At 50.8% G+C, this 19,796-nt stretch overlaps 1 protein-coding gene across 1 annotated transcript in view; it reads left to right on the top strand.

Annotated features, from left to right (window-relative positions):
- Positions 1-4,019: 4,019 nt before the first annotated feature.
- Positions 4,020-19,796, top strand: part of JAG1 (jagged canonical Notch ligand 1) — a 39,104-nt gene continuing 23,327 nt past the window's right edge. Inside the window, exons 1-3 of the mRNA XM_049869895.1 lie at positions 4,020-4,589; positions 5,027-5,332; positions 14,708-14,759. Of these exons, the coding sequence (XP_049725852.1) occupies positions 4,509-4,589; positions 5,027-5,332; positions 14,708-14,759 (439 nt within the window). The 5' untranslated portion in view covers positions 4,020-4,508. The remainder of the gene's footprint in view (positions 4,590-5,026; positions 5,333-14,707; positions 14,760-19,796) is intronic.

Genomic DNA, 19,796 nt, shown 5'->3' with positions numbered 1-19,796 from the left:
AAATGCTGCGGTAGTCATATAATTAGCTGGAGTTGAATATTTGTTTACATTTTTTTTTCCTTTTCTTTTGAACTTATAATGAAGTGCACGAGTCTTAAGAGTACTATTTAATGAATATTGGTAAATGTGCACACCCATGTAATCCAAACGCCTTTCAAGATATATAAGACATGACCCAACCTAGAAGAGGTCACAAGTCCCTTCCCAGTCAATCACCACCCCACCCCTCTCCAAGCAATCAGTCTTATATTTTTTTCACCATAGATTAGTTTTGCCTGTTCCAGAACTTCATACATGAATTCTTACAGAATGTATTCTTTTGTGTCTGGCTTCTTTCACTCAGCATGGTGTTTTTGAGATCATCCATACTGCTGTGTGTAACAGTATTAATAACTACTGACTCGGGAGGGAGTGATTTCTATCACAGTGTTAACTAGTGCTTTCCGTTAACTACTGTTGTTAGTTTACTGTGGAGTCAAGTTGGACTCATGGTAACCCATGTGTGCAGGGTAGAACAGCTTCATAGGGTTTTCAAGGCTGTGACGCTTCGGAAGCAGATCTCCAGGCCTGTCTTCCAAGGTACCTCTGGGTAGGTTTGAACCACCAAACTTTTGGCTAGTAGTTGAGTGCTTAAGCATTTGTACGACCCAGGGACTCCTGCCCTTAATGAAATGTATTTAAATACAGTTTAAGGCCACCTGAATGCCTCTTACTGAGTCTTTCTGGGGGTCAGGACTACTGTTTGTTGATGACCCAGCAAAGGTGAGGCAAGAAAAATGAGGCATTGTCTTTTTAAAATTAAAGGAAGGTATGATTTGAGAAATACAGGACTGTCTCAGACTACAAGTGTCTCCTCTCTCAGGTATAGTTGTGAAGGCTAAATGAGGCCTTTTTTCACACGAATGATGTTTTGGAATGTTCACATATACTTGGAGGCCAAGGGGGCATCTCTACGTTTGAGTTCTTTCAGCAGTAGTTCCCCCTCTTCCAGGGAAGAGGACTGAGAATCAGCTGTGAGGAAGCACAGGATAGAGCTTCCACTCTGAGTCTGTTGCAGGGAACAAGACTGGCTTTTTGGGGGAGTACCAAGTGCCCCAGCTGAAATTTTTCAAAAGAATCCCCTCTAGCCCACAACTATCTTCTGGAAGGGTGACTTCCCAAGCCGAGGAAGGTTGGGGGACACAGTGCTATTTGGCACGAGAATTTTAGTGATTTGACATCCCTGATAGCACTAAGCAGGTAGTTTCAACTCCTAGGAAATCCACATTGTTTCTTATTACCACTTAAAGGGGCTAAACATACTAATGGACTAGAACCAACTCTGGCTTCTATACAGCCCAGATTGCTACCTGGAGGCACCTGTAATCTCAGGTAGCTCTCCATGGTTAAACCAGGTGTCTGGATCTAAACTCTTCAGCTAATAGCCTGGCTCTATAACCTCCTTCCTAAGGAGGTTCTAAAGCACAGACTACAGGGAATAGAGAATTAACACAAGTTTAGATATGGGGAGCTCAGAGGAGTGTGTATTTTAAGACCACAACAGTGTTCATGAATTATGTTTTTTTTTAACTTTCACTTAGCACCCCAACTCAGGGAGACTAGGAGGGTGGAGATGGAGAGGAGGTGGAAAGGAGATGGGGAGATTGGCTTATATGGAAACAGGTGAGAAAAGTCTAGAAGGAATTATAGTTGACAACCAGATGCCTAGCAATTAGATTAATTAGGGGGGAGGGGTTGCTGGGGCACACTAAGAGAAAGGCTCAGCCTAAGGCAGTGTAATTTGTCAAGGATTTCATTTTACTTGGATCCACAATCAATGTCCATGGAAGCAGCTGTCAAGAAATCAAATGACATATTGCATTTGGCAAATTTGCTGCAAAAGACCTCTTTCAAGTGTTGAAAAGCAAAGATTCACTTTGAGGGCTAACATGCACCTGACCCAAGTATTTTCAATCACCTCATATGCATTCAAAAAGCTGGACAATGAATAAGACCTGAGAATTAACGCAAAAAAAAAAAAAAGATGCATTTGAATTACGGTGCCGGTGAAGAATACTGACTATGCCACGGACTACCAGAAGAATGAAAAAATCTGCTTGGAAGAAGTGCAGTCAGAATGCTCCTTAGAAGTTAGGATGGTACTCTGGACATATTATTAGGAAGGACCGGTACCTGGAGGAGGACACCAGGCTTGGCAGAGGGGCAGCAAAAAAGAGGAAGCCTCATGAGACGGAATGACACAGTGGCTGTAACGATGGGCTCAAGCATAGCAACAATTGTGAGGATGGCACAGGACTGGGCAGCGTTTCCTTCTGTTGTACATAGGGTCGCTATGACTCCGAATTGACTCCATGGCACCTAACAACTAGGCAGCCTATGCCAGCTGTCAAAATTACTGTAAATTAATTCTGCTCTTGGATGTTCCCCTTCCAAAGTAGAATTCTCTCATTGACGGCCATCAGGATGGCACAGATTACCATTGTTAAGAAGGCATCTTTCTTAGGAGTATTTCTTGGGATGTTAAAATACCAAGAGCTCTAAACCATCCTCGGTGGCTTTGAACTGACTTAAAGAGGTCAGTTAGTTGCCATACTTTATTCCTCAGCATGATGAGGTCCGGCACTAAAAACATTTTCTATATTAAGCCTTCCACCAAAGGCAGAAAGGAGGTAATAGCCACACTTTTATGCTCTCTTAACTCAGCATGTTGGGAACTACTTTTTTCACGGCCTATTGCAGCCCAGCATGGCCCCACAGCCGGGAGGGCTTGAACCCCTAAGAGTCATGATTTCTCGCAGGACATACCCAAAATAAGGGCCAAAACATTGTCCACTCTTAAATGGAGGCCTGTCTTTCCCTAAATTGGTCCCCTCAGACCCAGCAGCAAGCCCTCTGGGGGAAGGGCTGGGCGAAGCTTCCGCCAGGCCGCTGGCTTCCTTTGACCTTAGTTAAGACTGGGAGTGTCGCTGTTAATTGTGAGGCTCGCCCAAAGGTGGAAAATAGCATCGATATCCCTTGCCACCATAGAGAAGGCAAGTCCTACTGCTGGGCGAGGCGACGAGACGACCAGCGTCTAGCCACCCAGAGAGCTGCTCGGAGGCCGCCTACAGGTGCAGTCCCGGCACTGCGGCCCGGAGAGGGTCGGCCCCGGGCCGGCGCTGGGAGTGCGGGCAAGCCCCCCGACTCCCTGCCTGCTTCTCCCAAAGCCCCGGCAGGGCCCCGGCGGGCCGCCGCCCTCTCCGCCCGCTTTCCCCGCGCTCTGCCCCTGCGCGGTTTGGAAAGGAAGCCGGGAGCCCTCCGAGGCTTCGCAGACTCGGCTGGAGAGGGCGTGGGGTGGGGTGGGGCGGCCCGAGGCCTCCCCTCGAATCTGCGGGCGAGCCTGGCTCCGGGAAGGTTTTGCAAAGTTCCCAGCAGCGCCGGCCCAGGTCGCCTCCGCGAGGCGAGCAGACGGCGGCAAGCGGGCCAGCCTCGCCGCCGCCGCCGCCATCCCTGCCGCCAACAGACCGCGCCGGGCGGCTCGTTCGCTCGCGGGAAGCGGGCCGGGCTCCCGGCGGGCAGGCCATCCTCCTGGGGCAAAAGCCGCAGCTGACGCAGGCGGGTCGGAAGCGGCCCCGCTCCGACCGCTTCGGCAGCACTGCGGCGCCTACACCTGGGGCCCCGACGGGCGGGCGGCGGCGCCCGGCTCGGGGTGCCAGCGGGGTGGCCACCTGACCCCGTGCGGCCCGGGGCCACCAGCCCATTCCGAGGTTCTCTCCGTGCTCCCTCCCCGGCCGCACCTCCTCAGTCACGCCTGGCCCCCAACTCCAGAGCACGAGGGTCTGCGCGGGGACCCCCGACGTCTACACAGCCCCGCGCCTCCCTCAGCCATTTCCAAGTTCCTCCCCGCGCTCCCCCATCCCGGGCCCCTCCTCTCCATGACCAGGGGAGGGGAGGGGCGTTTCCTGAGTGGGCCCGCCCCCTTATGAATATTAATAAGCGCGCATGCGCCCTACCCGGCGCGCTGGGTAGAGGTGGCCAGCCCGGGTCGCGGCGCCCAGACGGGCTCTCCGGGTCCTTCTCTGAGAGCCGGGCGGGCGCGCGTCATTGTGTTACCTGCCGCCGGCCCGCGAGCTGGGCTGGGTTTTTTTTTTTTTTTTCTTCATTCCCTCCCCCCTTTCCAAGCAGCTAATCTGAAAGGGAATAAAAGGCTGCGCATAATCATAATAATAAAAGAAGGGGAACGCGAGAGAGGGAAAGAAAGCCGGGAGGTGGAAGAGGAGGGGGAGCGCCTCAAAGAAGCGATCAGAATAATAAAAGGAGGCCGGGCTCTTTGCCTTCTGGAACCCGCCGCTCTTGAAAGGGCTTTTGAAAAGTGGTGTTGTTTTCCAGTCGTGCATGCTCCAATCGGCGGAGTATATCAGAGCCGGAGCGCGGCGGCCGCAGGGGCAGCGGCGACGGCAGCACCGGCGGGAACACCAGCGCGAGCAGCGGCGGCGGCGTCCCGAGTGCCCGCGGCGCGCGGCGCAGCGATGCGGTCCCCACGGACGCGCGGCCGGCCTGGGCGCCCCCTGAGCCTCCTGCTCGCTCTGCTCTGTGCCCTGCGAGCCCAGGTAGGAGCCCGCCGGGCCTCCCTCTCCCTTTCCTCGCGGCACCCTGGACGCCCGCGGTGGAGCGGGGCGGCCGCCTCCCGGCCCTCGGGCGCCCGGCTCGCGGGCCCGACCCCTGTGCCCCAGCGGCCGCACCTGGGCTGGGTTGGGCGTGCCTGCTCCCGCTTCGGGCGCTCGGGGTCTCCTAAGCGTGGCCCCTCCAGGCCGGGCTAGGGACATGTCCGTCCTGCTCTGGCCCCGCGCACTTAGTCGTCGGATTTTTTCCGCACTCGTGCGTTTTATGCCCCGGAATCACGTTGAGCCCTTGAACTCCGTTTTGCAGAATTACTTTCACTTGGCGTCCAGGGCTCGTCGGGGCGGGCGGGGAGGGAGTCGCCAGCTCCACCCTGGAAGAAAACAACTTTTCCCCGCGCTGACCTCCCTCCCTCCCTCGCCGGCAGGTGTGCGGGGCCTCCGGCCAGTTCGAGTTGGAAATCCTGTCCATGCAGAACGTGAACGGGGAGCTGCAGAACGGGAACTGCTGCGGCGGCGCCCGAAGCCCGGGGGACCGCAAGTGCACCCGCGACGAATGTGACACGTACTTCAAAGTGTGCCTCAAGGAATACCAGTCCCGCGTCACTGCCGGGGGGCCCTGCAGCTTCGGGTCGGGATCCACGCCTGTCATCGGGGGCAACACCTTCAACCTAAAGGCCAGTCGCGGCAACGACCGCAATCGCATCGTGCTGCCTTTCAGTTTCGCCTGGCCGGTGAGTGACGGACGCAGGGAGGGAGGCCCGACCGAGCCCTGCTTTCTCCTGTGAGGAGCATTTAAAGGGCCTTGGTTGGAAACCCGGCGTTAACTGGGGAGGTCTATGGGGAGTGGAGAATTAGGGAGCCGAGGCTCTGTAGTTAGACCTCCGCAGGACCGGACCAGGCGGGCCCGTTCCCCGCAGCTCTTTGCTAAGCGCGCAAAAAGTGCAGACCTCAGACAGGGTTGCGCAGCAAAACGCCCCGTAAGACCGGCTTAAACTTGCAACTTGAAGGCCCCGGAGTAAACCGTGAGCTAGGAGGTCGTTATAGGTGGTCTCTTTGCTTAACCAATTAAAGCTGGTGCGCGGTGGAAGGAGACTGCGAGCAGCTCTGGCCTTCCAAAAAAAAAAAAAAAAAAACTGTCCAAATTGGCACCCTCTCCTTTTCCGTGAGCCGCCTGGAGGGCGGGTGTGTCCTTCCTGGAGGGTCTGGGGGGAGCCCGTTTCCCGCTTCTCCCCGGGAGTTTCTGGTGCGTGCAGGGGCGAGCTCCCGGGTCGGGCGGCTGCCGCAGGGGAGTCTCGGGGCCCTTGCGGGGGCTGTCGGTTCGGGAGCCCCCGCCCCCTGCCGGCCCCTTCCTGCCCGCGCGCGGTGCAGCCCTTTTGGCCTCACTTCCAGTGGTTCCTGGGCTCTGGAACAGCTGTGTTTGCAAACTTCCCCGGGAAGGGCGGGGTGCGCCCTTGTCGGGCGGGCGTACGCCCCCGCAGGCCTTCGGGGGCGTGCCAAGGGTTGGGAAGGGGTGGCTCACTGGAGGCACTGCTGACGGGCTCGAGTGCACAGACCCTCATCCCCCTCATCCCCCTCCTCCACCCCCAGAGCTGCTTGAGGCCTGGGCCCAGCTGGACTACCCCTCAACAAAGCCCTTGCAACATCCCGAAATGGGTGGAAGGAAGATGGGTGCGATTGCAGAAAGGGAGGAAAGGGAAATGTTGGGGGTGCCCTCTGCCCAGCTCCTGCTGTCCAGGAGGTGTGACTCATTGCCAGAACTGGGGCTCAGCCCAGCACGGCCTGGGGCGGGGGGAGGGGGCTCAGCCGTAGAGGAATGCTCTCGCCACGTGCTCTGATGGGGTGGGTGCCCTCTGCTGCCTCCTACCTGTGGGCTCAGGCTGTGATTCTCAGCTCCTGGAGGGAGAGGAAAGTGTCTGGCTAGGTCTGCCGAAACTTGGGGTGGTTCCAGAAGGCCCACATTTGTAGTTGTTGGCATTGTCATGTCCTCTGCTGTGTGTGAGATAAGACAGTAATCAAAAATAGTCCATTAAACGAGAAAGGGGCTTATAAAGGCCTGTGGTGTGTGGAGTTGTCTGAGATTGGGAGGGGGGGCTGCTTCAGTTGTGGGATTTAACTTTTACAAAGAGTGTTTATCTTGTTTGTTAATCCCCTATTAGGGAGAACTTTTAAGCTAAGGAGGTCGGCCAGTTTTAAATCTGTCTGGGCCCACGTGCAATGGGAATACTGACTGCCCTTGAATGTGTGTTTGGAGTTCAGGGCGAAGGGGCCCTGCAGGTGGTTCCACGAGCAAGAGGATCAGTCCAGAGCCCCTGGCTTTTCACAAGACCATAAAAGGAATCTTATTAATGATGTAGAAAAGCAGCAGGCCTGGCTGAGGTTCATTTCGGAGGGAAGGGTCAGAGGATGGCTTGCGTGAAAACAGGGAGCCTGGCTCCCTGGGCTGGCTCAGGCAAAGTGACCTAGAAGGTGTGTCTGTCCCCTTTTTGACACTTGGCAGAGAGGCTCCAAGGGGAAGGAATTGAAGCCGCGTGCAAGGGCAGGGGAAGCATTTGATTTGCTGGTGTTTCTCTGTGGTTTCAGGCCCCACGGGTCACCGACCATGAAATAGACTGTCGGCTTTTCTAGAATGGCAGACACTGGGAGTGTGGTTCTTTTTGAAGTCGAGCCAGATGTGTGTGTATCACTCATAAACAAGTCTTTACCCTGCCTCCCCAAAAAAGCCCTCCTTGAAACAGAAACCTCACTTCCCAAGAGAGAAAATTGGAAGTTTAGGTATACAGCATAGTTTTACTTTCCTGAGTGTGGTTGGGAAAACACCACAGTATGTAACTTTCAAGAATGATTCCAGGGTGAGTATAAACTTAAGTGAAAGCATCCAGGTAGCTGAACAAGGATTGCAGTAGATAGTGTAGCTTCATTCAGTTTGGCAATTAAATATTGATCAGTATGTCTTATAATAACTGATTTCCTTGAATAATAAGATCTAAACTTGGCACAGAATTCAAGAGGTAAAACGTATATATGGTTAAAAAAAATCTCCTAACCAAATTGGACTCCCAGGGACCTAAGGTCCCAACCCCAGGGCAGCCACCCTTACCAGTCTACATGGGTCCTCCCAGACTCCTGACGGTTGGAAGGGCTGTAGTACAGGGTAGGTCAGTTTAGAAGGTCATGTACTTCATGTCTTTGTTCAGAATTATGACCCCAGCCAAACGACTGTTCCATGTTCTGGAGAGGAAGAGGAGGAAACAATTCGGTCAGATATGAACTGCGATCCATATTGCAGTGTCAACGTTTGAAGCTCTGAAGAGGTGGGCCCTGGCCATTGTTTCTTATGATGCCAACTTGGTATCCACTGCCCCAGCCCTGATCTTGTGGTAGTTTTTATCCATTGCTTCTGCCCCTACCAGTGTTATTTGTTCTTGGGAGCTTAGCTTTGAAGCAACTGCCCTGATTTAAGGTGCTCAAATTGGGGGATCGAGTGATAAGAACATCACTGAGAGATAATTGGGCTCAATGGGAAATGATTTGGGAATAACCATTTATAAATCACTGAAATGGTTAAGTAGGCACCTCCCAAAATTAGAGCGAAGTCCCAGTGGTGCCCGCTTATTAAAAATGCATTAGCATAGTGACTACTGCCCAGCCCCAAAAGCTTTTAGGAACCCCAGAACTCTGGTTAGCTGTATTGACATTGCTGGCCCTGGAGTGAAAACAATTCCAAGAAACTTTGGGGGAAACAATTGTGAGGCCTGGTCTCTCAACCTCATATTTAAATACCATTGCCCTTGTGAAAAGGCTTGCTGAGATTAACTTAATTTTTTAGGGAAATCCAATGAAATGTGATTCTTGCATATACAAGAGGTGTGTCAGCCTTGACCCCCTTTGCACTTACTCCCCTGAATGACCCAACTGCCAGAGACTGGGGTAAATCTGTTTGTCACAGAAGGGCTAAGTAATTGACAAGCCCTTGCCTTGATGTCATTTGCTGTCTTTCTCAGTCTCTGAGCCCTCCTAGATGCAGTGTGGACACATGGAGCGTGGAGGGGAGGGTTCTTACATGAGCCAAGCTGGCCCTTTTCTGCCACAGGCGTTTGAGGCTCGCGTTGCCAGCATGTGTACAAACACATAGCACACGTGTGTGTACGTGCTCGGAGTGAGGGACTTTCTGTGGGTGGAGAAAACACCCTAACCCTAAGAAACCTACCTCACACTAAAGCAGTGGAATGACATGCCTGGATTGCAAAATGGGGCCTGGAGGAAAGTGAAGCCATGCTTGCTTTGCAGAATGGCTGCTCCCCAAATGGGATCCCTATTTAAGGTACTCGGCTTCTAATATTTTTTCTCTTGCAGGTGTAACCTTCTCTGTGTTTTCTTCCTCCTTGTTATCTTGTTCCTTAGCAACTTATTCAAACCTCTAGTACTTATGCAAGTTTGCAACCCACCAGCTCCACACCCATAATTCCACGAGGACTTAAAACATTTTTAGAAAACGGTGGAAGTTTTTGGTGGGGGAGGTTACTGGGGGAGTTAGATGGGTAAGGAAGAGAGACAGCAGCTATTAGGCATGGAACCTTCCAGAAAACTCACAACCTGAATGCTGCCTGAAAACTTTAAGCCAAATAGTAGTGCCTTAGGGACCTTTTGGACAGAAGACATATGGAAAACAGTGTGGAGAAAAAAATGATTCACAAAAATGGAGCCAAGGTGACAAGGAGCCTTCATTTCACGTTCCCGATCTGAAAACAGGAATGCACACGGGGGCTTGGCTGAATTCACAGGCAGCACAGGCCGTTGTAGAAATTGGTTCCATGTCAGGCTTTCAAGATTAGTTACAAGGTAAGAATGCAAAATCTTTGGATGTGCACACAATTAGTATGGTAATCCATAAAGGCAAATAATTGTGCAGGTTCCCCTGTGGTCAACTTCTAGAGGCATGTTTCCTCCCCACATCTAAGATTAGGTCTTGGGTTTGGAGCTGCTGAGAGAGGCGACGTTTGGTTTGCTTGGTTCCAGCCTTTAAAAATTAAACATTAGAACCAAACAAACTCTAACCATTTTCCCCAATTTTAGGAAGGTGTATTAGGATGCATAGAAAGCTATGATTCTTGCCTTTTCCAGAATGGTGATGGAGGGTGGGGATAGGGTTCTGGGTTCAGAAATGACCCACCTCTATCTTGGCACGTAGGACCAAGTGACTGTGTTCTCTGGCTCCCTTGCTGGTTTCTGGTCATTGTGTGGACAATAACAGCCCTTGTGGTCCTTGTGTTTATGGTATCGATGACATTCATCACTGGGCCAGTGTATATGGAGGGAAGAAATTCTGCACCATGGCTTCTAGTGGTTCAGAGTGGTACATAAATAGTCAAACACTCAGCGTCCTCTACCAGCTCAGCCCAGTTTTTGTGCACTTTTGGTAAATAAGTAGAAAGGCTTCTTGTTCAGGCTTGCTCTGTGTGAACCGGACCGTTGTGCTTGGCTGGCTTCTTGGTATTCTATCTATTAACCCTGCCACCCTTTTGTAACTGGTGCATTAAATTATCAGTGGGATGCTTTTCAAACAGGTAAGGATAATGATGGGAATGGGGTGGGGGCAGTTCATGGAGAGCCTCTACATCGCATTTGAGCTCTGGGGTCGCTGGTGAGTCTTTGAGGTGGGCTTTCATGAGAAAATCACCTTTTGTAACCAGATCGGACTCTATTGAAATGTCAAGCCCTGCAGACTGAATTGCTTTCTATGACTGAAGTTGCCTTAGCTTGGATGTTATAGGGCAGTTGTTCCCTTCTTCATACCTTACCTTACTATAGCCCTACGATACGTGAATTGTGTGTGTGTGAGTGTGCCCACACGTGAAATCTCTGAAGAATTTTCTGTTTAATAAGTTTTGTGGTTGGAATATGTAGTACTCTGACCACCCAGACACGAACAGGACAATAGTGTGGCCGAATTGACTGAAACGAGGATTACAGAGAATAATGAGGCCTCTCCAAAAATAATGCGAATATGGGGCAAGCAACAGGAAGCAGCAGTTGAGTCAGCAGAGTGCAGGCCCTAGACAAACCCGGGGGCCAACTGCCTTCACAATGGCCACGTTGGCACACCAGGCATTCCCAGGATGTGCGTTACACTGGCGGGCCTGTGCCGTCGCCGCGCGGCCTGGATTTTTGGACGCTGCACGCGTGCCGTTTGGATGGCGGTTTGTTTGTGTCTGTCAGCTTGGCAGGAGGGGAGGCAGCCGCTTCTCAGGGCTTGGTTTGGCTGCCACTGTTGCCAGGAAAAGGAAGCTCCCAGCTGCCAACACAATTACCTTTGTTTCTTACATCCCCCCTTCTTAATGTGGCAATTAAGTGCTTACCACTCTGCCTGGTGCCAAGGTAACCACTGTCAAGTGGAACGGGGCGCAGAACACAATCCTGGCACAGCTGAGTGCGGGAAGGGTGGAGGTGCTGCGGGGGGCCGGCCTTGGCTTTGATGCCAGGACACTCCTCTAGGCAAAATTCCATGGAAGTCCTCCCCAAAGGTAACTCTGAAGGAAGCTGACCGTTCCTCTTTCTTGCCACAGGAGAGTGGGAACCAGCCCTTGAGTTGACAGATGCCCTCGAGCCCGTAGCTGGAGCTGAGAAGGGACAGATATGATTCACTTTGCAAACCTGAACTGGAAATAATGTCAACTATCCATCCCTCCTAGAGTCCCTGGGTGGCGCAAACAGTTAAGTCTTGGGCTACTAACTCACAAGGTTGGTGGTTTGAACCCACCCAGAGGTACTTCAGGAGAAAAACTAAAAACCCGTTTCCTTCAAATTGATCTCGGCTCATAGTAACCCTGATAGAGGAGACTGCTCCCTAGGGCTTCCAGAGAGCGGCTGGTTCGTTAGAACTGTCAGTCTTTTGGGTTAGCAGCCAAATGCTTAACCACTGGACCACCACAGCTCCAAAAAACCAACCCATTGATTCCACCTCAGTTCGAACCCACCAGCTGCTCCTTGGAAAACCTACCGGGCAATTCTACTCTGTCCCATAGGGTCACTGTGAGTCAAAGAAAGGCCTGGTGAACTACTTCCGAAAAAAATTAGCCATTGAAAACCCTACAAAACACAGTTCTACTCTGACACATCACCGTGAGTTGTCATTGACTGGACAGGCCACGGTTATTTTTTATTGTTGTTTTTACGTATCCATCCTACTTTGTCACCAGGTTATTCTGAAAAATGTTAAGGAAAATGAATGCCATGTGACCTCATAGACTCTATATGGGTTTTCTTTTCATAGGTTGAAACTAAGAAAAAGTCAGGTATTTGTTGTTGTTGTTTTGTTTTTTTGGATGAGATTGCTAAGTTCAAATACCACCCCCACTCCACCCCACCCCACCCCTGCCCCCAGTCACCTTACCTGGCACCCCTTTCCAACCTCCCTCTGGGACTCAGCCTCTGCTGAGGGTCAGATTTTCGATGGCTAATTGGGTGTGACTTGATCATAGCGGATTACTGATTTGTGGCCTGGTACCCTGCTTTGATGGCATAAGGTGTGCGTGATCTGGGATTTCAGTGTCTGAATGTATATCCAGGGATGTACAAAGGTCAGGTGTGGGCCTGGGAAAAATTAGAGTTCCCTAGCAACTAAGAATCATTGCTGAATTATCTTGATTGTTGATCTGTAGTGTGGGGATGGAGTAGGAAGATAGGAGTCTCCTAATAGGAGCCTGGTAGGGAACCCTTTTCTCTGAAGACTCAGCAGGAGTAATCCTCCTACCCCAGGAGGCGTGTCCCAGACCCATAATTCATCCTCTGAAGCTCAGGGAGAGAGAAACCGAAAACCCAGTACCGTGGAGCTGATTCCAACTCCTATCAACCCTATAGGACAGAACAAAACTGCCCCATAGGGTTTCCAAGGCTGTAATCTTTACAGAAGCAGACTGCCACATCTTTCTTCTGTGGAGCAGCTCCTGGGTTTGAACCGCTGACCTTTTGGTTATCAGCCGAGCCCTTTAATGGGAGACAGAAGGTCCAGGCTTTTGTGGGGCTTTTTGCTGATGGTGCTCTCAACCTGCCTCCACCTCTGAGAGTCCAGGCATCTAGAACTGTGTGTGCCTGGCTGTTCTCCCTCAAGGTGGGGTGGTGGTGGTCAGCGCCTTCAAAGGTCTGCCCAGTTCCAGGGAGGATGAGCCTGGCAGACAACCTGGCTTTCCAGGTTCTTGTGCAAGACCTATGGATGTCTTCCTCCTTGAGTGTCAACCAGAGTTTCTGCTGCTACGCCAGCTCGGCCCTGCCTTCCTTTCAGGGGGTTTGTGGGGATTATGTGTTAGCGCTTGTGAGCGTCTGTCAAAACTCTTGGTATCGATGCATTTAATCAGAGGATTAATTACAACAATATTGTTGAAGTGCAGGACGTGGGTCTCCACGTTACCAGCAAATGAAGGGCTTAATTATCCCAAATCAGCCCCACATCTGGCCTCCTTTTGACTTGGCTCTTGTCACTAATCAGTCAAGAAATGTTATTTCTTGCTGCTCTTTGAGAAGAGTCCTGTAATTTGTAGGTAGTCCTAGGAAACATAAAGAGGCTGTAAATAAGGTGTAACTTGCCCTAATGAAATATTAACAAAGGCAACAAGGAACTTAGTCCGATGGCCACTACCAGGAGAGGGCTGGGTATGTGCCCCGGCTTGCCCGGTCGTGCTTGCTTTTTGGAGCATTTTCCCACAGTTATCAGTGAACGAAATGGAATCCTCGTCTGCTTTGAGTATGGAACATATTTCGGCTGAATTCCAAGGCACAGGCTATCTACAAGATATTTTTATATTCTAAGACAACCTGCTGTGTTGCAGTAAGGGCAGTGAACTTGCTTTGAGCTGTGAATGAAGTTCCTTTTTGTTTTTTTTGCCTTCACCTTTATAGGTACCTTCTCAGCAGCAGCATATTTCTGGCGACATGGTACTTATTTAATCAACAGACACTCCTCTTTCCCATGTATTGGTAGTTGACACTGGCAAAGCAAGGATGCATAAAAGGATTCCTGGTCTTTTTCTCCCCAGTGCCAAGACAGCAGAAGGTTTAGCCTTGGAAAACCCCAAGGGGGCAGTTCTACTCTGTACTGGGTAGGGTCCCAGTGAGTTGGAGTAGACTCGACTGGAGGACAGTGGGTTTGGTTTTTGTTGTTTGAGGTCTCACAGAACAGCATTTTAAATTACAAATGAAGATTTGAGTAAAAGTGGGAATTTGCTAATGGCTCGGATTTGGGGGAGAGGTAGAATTCTGCGATAAGGCTGGAAGATAAAAGAGGCCTTCAGTATAACAGCTGGCATCTTGCCAGTATCCAGGGACTTTGTTTAGTTAGTGGGCTCTGATTATTCCTGGAATGTTAGATCTTATGGACAGATAAGTTCATCAATAAATATAATCCTGGGGTGTGCTGTTATTTCTCCTTCTGTACTGTGCTTCCCCGGAGCCTACCCTTCGCTCCCCCTCTTGCCCACACAAGTTAGGTTGCCTTCTTTGTCCTACAGAGTCTCTTTGCACCTACCCCCCCCCCCCCCCCCCCCCCCGCTTCCTAGAGTTACCTGATACTTGTGGGAGCCCTGATGGTCTCACACAGACAGGGCTTTCAAAGGGGTTCTGAAAAGGAAAAGGGGGCCTCCCTGGGGACAGCCCCACTGAGGCCCAAAGTGTAATCTTAGTAATATTCAGTCCTTCTCACTGGATGCGGACACCCCCTTCCCCCACCTGGTACAAATACCTGGTCAGCTTAGAATAAATTCTTTGTGTTTTTCTCATATGCCAGGGTTGGGGTCTGGAAAGTTCTGGAACACTATATGCTAAGTGTCCACATAGAAGGAGGTGACATTTCCTGGTTAAGACTCTGAGCTGCCCTGATTGGTGACAGCAATGGGCTCCTGCCAGATGAAACCTTGGGTGGGGGGTGGTGCTTAAAAGGTGAGGGGAGTTCGTCTGGATTTAAACACCCAAGATCTCAACTCAATGGCAAATATAATTTTGGTTTTGATTCTATGCTTTTGTATGGCAGGGGGTGTATGGGGAGGCCAAGAAAGTGTGCCATTTGAGAGGCGATGCCTATCTTTGAGTGACCTAGCGGTTGTTTATCTGTTTTGCAGAGGTCCTACACTTTGCTTGTGGAGGCATGGGACTCCAGCAATGACACCGTCCGTAAGTATTACCTCAATGGGCTTTTCTCTGAATGTATGTGGAACCGCATGGCTTGGCTGACAGAACCTGTCAGAGCCCGAGCTGTCTCTTCGGTGCTTCTGGGAACCGTACCTTGCTGTTGGCCCTCTTCCGCCAAGTGGTCTCTGTTTCTTAACTTCCCTAGAACTTTAGCTTGGAAGATTAAGTGGCCAGCACAGACTCCCAGCTAACTTGGTCCGGAATATGGGAGGGAGATTATCTTTGGGATAGAGATCTTAATGGTTTTACAACGTTAAACCTTGTAGACTGCTAAAGGATCAAAGTGGTGACTTTTTAAAAGTCCATTTAAACTTTAAGTGAGCGTTTAATCTCTCATCAGAAAGATAAAGCCCTTCAAGGTTCTGCTGGGCTCTAAAGACCAACCTTGAATTTCACTTAGCGGGCAGGTGAGCTCCAACCTCACCAGGTTTCCCACACTGCACGACAAGCCTTCCATTGAAGCTGAATTCCAGAGCTTCACAGCCATTACCTGCCTTGTCCCTCCCTGAAAGATAGCTCTGTTTGCAGCCCAGGTTGCGTTTCAGAACTGCTGGGGGTGGCTTTGGCGGGCATGGGCAGGATGCGCATTGAAATGGCGCAGTCTGGCTCAGAAGGTAGCCTTGCTATCTATCTCGTCGGAACTTAAAAATGTTTTTTCTCTTTAGTCAAAACTGTGAGTTCCCTTTTTGCCGGCAGGGCCTGTGTGGCTGTCATTGGAAAATTTGACTCAAGCTGAGATGTCCCGGTCTGTGTATGGGGAAGGGTTGACCCAACCGTCTTTGCCTTCTGGTCTTCACTGCCTGTCTCGTTCTTCTCTCTTCTTCACCTTACTCGCCTCTCCTCTCTGTTTCCACCACTAACAACATCTTTTCCTATTCTTCTCATCTCATATTTTTTCCAACCAAATCTGAGAATGGTGAGTTCCCACGGTGGGCACAGTGATGGTGGTCTGATTTCAGGCTATTGCTGTTGTGGGACCACTCAATCATTGCTGAGCCCTGGTAGGCCAGAGTCTCCCAGGCCATCGGTCACTGCTTTTGCTTTGGCATCTCGAGTCCAGATCTGTGGCCAACATCCGTGCCTGGAGAGAGCTGTGACAGTCCAGGGTCTGAGTCTCCTTCCCTGAGGCATCCCTATCCCGTAGTGTGTGGAGGGGAGTGGCAGAGGGACCTGCCAGCCTTGGTTGCAACTGATGCCAGCCATGGTTTGCTCTCCCCTTCCCCTCTCTGCTTCTCAAACATTGGTCATGTGTGTCACTGTGACCTGGTACAGTGGTAACTGACCGTTAGGAAGATAGGGGTGGATGAGAGAAAAAGAGAGAAATGGACTCTTCACATCATTCTGGTGTAGGCGTGGTTTCTGGTTCCCTTCCCTTTTAGATGTTAAAACAGTCCATCTGTGGCCTCAATGCACTGGAGGTTGACCTGGCTGTGGTGGAGCCCTGGGGGGACACTTGTTGGGGAAGTTCTGGGGGCCCCTTGGCTCTGCACTGCCTCTCCAGGGGCTCCCGTAGCCCACAAATCAGGTAGCTATGCCCCTGGGAAGTTGAGACCACCTGGAAGGCAGGACTGGGAGCCTGGGGCCCATGCAGAGATGTCCATGAAACCAAAATCAAGCTCATCGCTGTTGATTCCAACTCATAGTGACCCTTAGGACAGAGCAAAACTGCCCCGTGGGATACGGAAGCGGACTGCTACATCCTTCTCCTGCAGAGCCACTGGTGGTTTCGAACCACCAACCTTTTGGTCAGCAGCTGAGTCTTTAACCACAGCTCCACCAGGGCTTCTGAGCTGCTCATGGTTGTCTACATTTTGGGACTCTGGAGCCCTGATGGCACAGCAGTTAGTTAAGCGCTTGGCTGCTAATTAAAAGGTCAGTGGTTCGAACCTACCAGCTGCTCTGCTGGAGAAAGATGTGACAGTGTGCTTCTGTAAAGATTACAGCCTTGCAAACCCTATGAGACAGTTCTACTCTGTAAGGAGCCCTGGTTGGCACGGTGGTTAAGTGCTCAGCTGCTAACCAACGAATTGGCAGTTCAAACCTGTCAGCCCCTCCGTGGGAGAAGGATGTGGCAGTCTGCTTCAGCAAAGATTTACAGTCTTGGAAACCCTATGGGGCAGTTCTTCTCTGTCCTGTAGGGTCACTATGAGTCAGAATTGACTTGAAAGCAGTGGGTTTGGTTTGTTTTTTGCGGAGTCATCTTACGTCTTGCTGGGGAGTAACCAAGTAACTGGAAAGGGGACAAAGAAGGCTGTGAGGGTAGAAATAAAGTGCTGCTTCTAGACCTCTTCTTAGGAAGGGAGAGGTTGATACAAAGTCCTGTAATGCCCGTTGTGGGTGATTACAGCTCATTTCTTGAACCTAGATGAAGAGGCATTGTGGATTTGCTAGGAGTGGTTTGTCCATTTGCCTGTTTCTCCTGAGGTACCTGAAATCTAGCATGTCCTAAAACTGAACTCGGGATCCCCGTTTCCTCTCCGAAAGCCCTCGCTTTCCAAGGGTTCTTTCTGGGTGGCCGGCCCCAACAGAACACCAGTGCTGTCAGTCAGAAATTTGGAAGGCATCTGCGTACCTCCCTCTCTGTCAACATTCATATCTAGTCCCTCTCCAAGTTCTGAAAATCTTTCCTCCAACTCACCACTCAAATCTGCTCCCTCTGACCATCTTCCCTGCCATCACCTAGTCCAAGTCACCATCCACTCATGCCTGGCCCCTTACAGTAGCCACCTAACTGGTCCACCATATCTACCCTGATCCACTTTCAGTGCTTTCTCCATTCTCTGCCACTGTGGTCTTTTCAATGCACACCATCTGATTGTCACCTTCCCTATGTAAAGCCGGCCACCTAGTGACTTCCTATTGCTCTTAGGACAGATTTTATGTGGCCAATAAGGCCCCACAGAGCCCCGCTCTGTCTCCCTGCCAGCTTCGTCTTACAGCTCATGCTGGTGTCCATGACATCTGTATCCCAGGCAAACCCTAGCAGCCACCTTTCAGTCCTCGTAGGCATTGTGTCCTCTCCTGCCCCAGGACCTTTGCACGTGCTGTTTGCTCTGCACGGGATGTTTTGCTTCTTACCCTCTTCACCCTCTGTCCATCCCGATGGACTTTTCTCTAAGAGGGCAGAAGCTGAGGATGTGTAGAAACCCAAATGGAGTCGCCTGCCCTGATGGGGACTAAAGGAAGCTGCAAGCATCCTGCTTTCGGGTGTAAATTAGAGGCAGACCCCTAAGTTTTATGAACTCTTGCGAGCAAAGCCTAGCCCAGATGAAGCCCAGGGGCTGTTCATAAATGAGAAAGTATTTTCTAAGTCTGGCCCTCCTGTTGTCAATCCTCCATAGTCATTTCTGTTGCATCTCAGGACCTCTGTATGTAAGGTTGAAATTTTTCTTTATCACCTAGAGCAGCAGGTTTGGCTTTACTGTGATGACTAATAAATGTGTAATCACAGGGATACTTAGGCCAGGTTTTCCTTATAGCTTTACCTTCTTGGCTAAGTCTTCTGTCTAAGTTCGTTGGCTATGGTGTGGTCTGGGGGTTGTGCTCAGGCTTGCCTCTCAATTACCTCCTCCTCGGGCTGCAAGGCTGTTCTGGGCCCTTGGTGATTGCTCTTTATGCAGTTGAAGATTGCAGGGAAGCAGGGTAAGACCCTTTTCCCATCACCTGACTGTACTACAAAGTGAACTACCCCAAATATATGTGTACATATCAAAACCAAACCAAATCCATTGCCACCGAGCCCACTCTGACTCATAGCGACCCTCCAGGATAGAGTAGAACTGCCCCATAGGGTTTCCAAGGCAGTAATAATCATTGTGGAAGCAGACTGCCACATTTTTCTTCTGCAGAGCAGCTGGTGGGTTTGAACTGCTGACCTTGTATGTGTGCGCGTGTATGTAAATATGTGTGTACATGTCCCAAGCTGATTTGTTGTGTGCCATTGAATCAATTCTGGCTTACAGTGACCCTATAGGACAGAGTGAAAAATGCCCCATAAGGTTTCCTAGGCTGTAATCTTCATGGGAGCAGACTGCCAGGTCTTTCTCCTGCAGAGCAGCTGGTAAGATTCTAAGCTTTTGGTTAGCGGCTGGACACTTAACCGTAATGCCACCAGACCTCCTTCCCAAGCTGATAGGAACCGTGATTTAGGCAGCTGCTAGAAGCGGGCAGCAAACTTGCTTTCTGTAACCCACGTACCTGAGAGCACATCACAGACACCAAGCTCCTTGCCTCAGTTAGGAAAAGTCTGTCATGCAGGTGTGAAGTTATTTATCCAGACCCGTTAGCCCCATTGAAGGAGTCCTGGTGGCACAGTGGTTAAAGGACTCGGCTGCTAACCAAAAGGTCGAGGATTCGAACCCGCTGGTCGCTCCACGGGAGAAAGATGTGGCAGTCTGCTTCTGTGAAGATTTACGGTCTTAGAAGCCCTATAGGGCCGTTTTGCCCTGTCCTCTGGGTCTCTATGAATTGGAAATGACTCAAGGGTAGTGGGCTTTTTTGGTTTTTGGTTAGCCCCATTGAGGATGCTGAGATGATCTTTTCACAGCATTTCCTGGAAATCCATGGAAAGTGTGCTGCGACTCCTGAAAATGCAGTGGCAGGCTTTGCCTTCGGAATTGTGCTGGGTTCTTTTCAGGATTGTTTGTTGTTGATACCTGCCTGAGGGCCTCTGGCAGCCCTTCAGCCTATGGCTGGTGTGTTTAAATAATTCCTTTATTAAGATCTCTAGAGGCATGGCGCCTTCCTCATAACCACGTGGAAATAGTGTGCTACACTTCTTAACTGAACCAGCAGAGCAAACACGTGCTTAATGGAGGGACATTTTTGTCATTCTTTGGCCTGTGTTTATTTGCAAAACCTAAGTTAGTAAAAGTGTTATCTGCAAGTGGTTCTGCGCTCACTGGTGTAAGGCCGCAGGTATGTGGGCTTGTTGAAGGCTTGTCTTGCCCACACGACAGTTAAAGAAGCCCAGAGGGAGAGCACTGGGCCACGGGGAAGCAGACGTGTGCGCGTGAAGCC

This window comes from Elephas maximus, chromosome 25, assembly GCF_024166365.1.
Source record: "Elephas maximus indicus isolate mEleMax1 chromosome 25, mEleMax1 primary haplotype, whole genome shotgun sequence".
Lineage (NCBI taxonomy): Eukaryota > Metazoa > Chordata > Mammalia > Proboscidea > Elephantidae > Elephas > Elephas maximus.
This window is presented reverse-complemented; position numbering and strand designations above follow the sequence as displayed.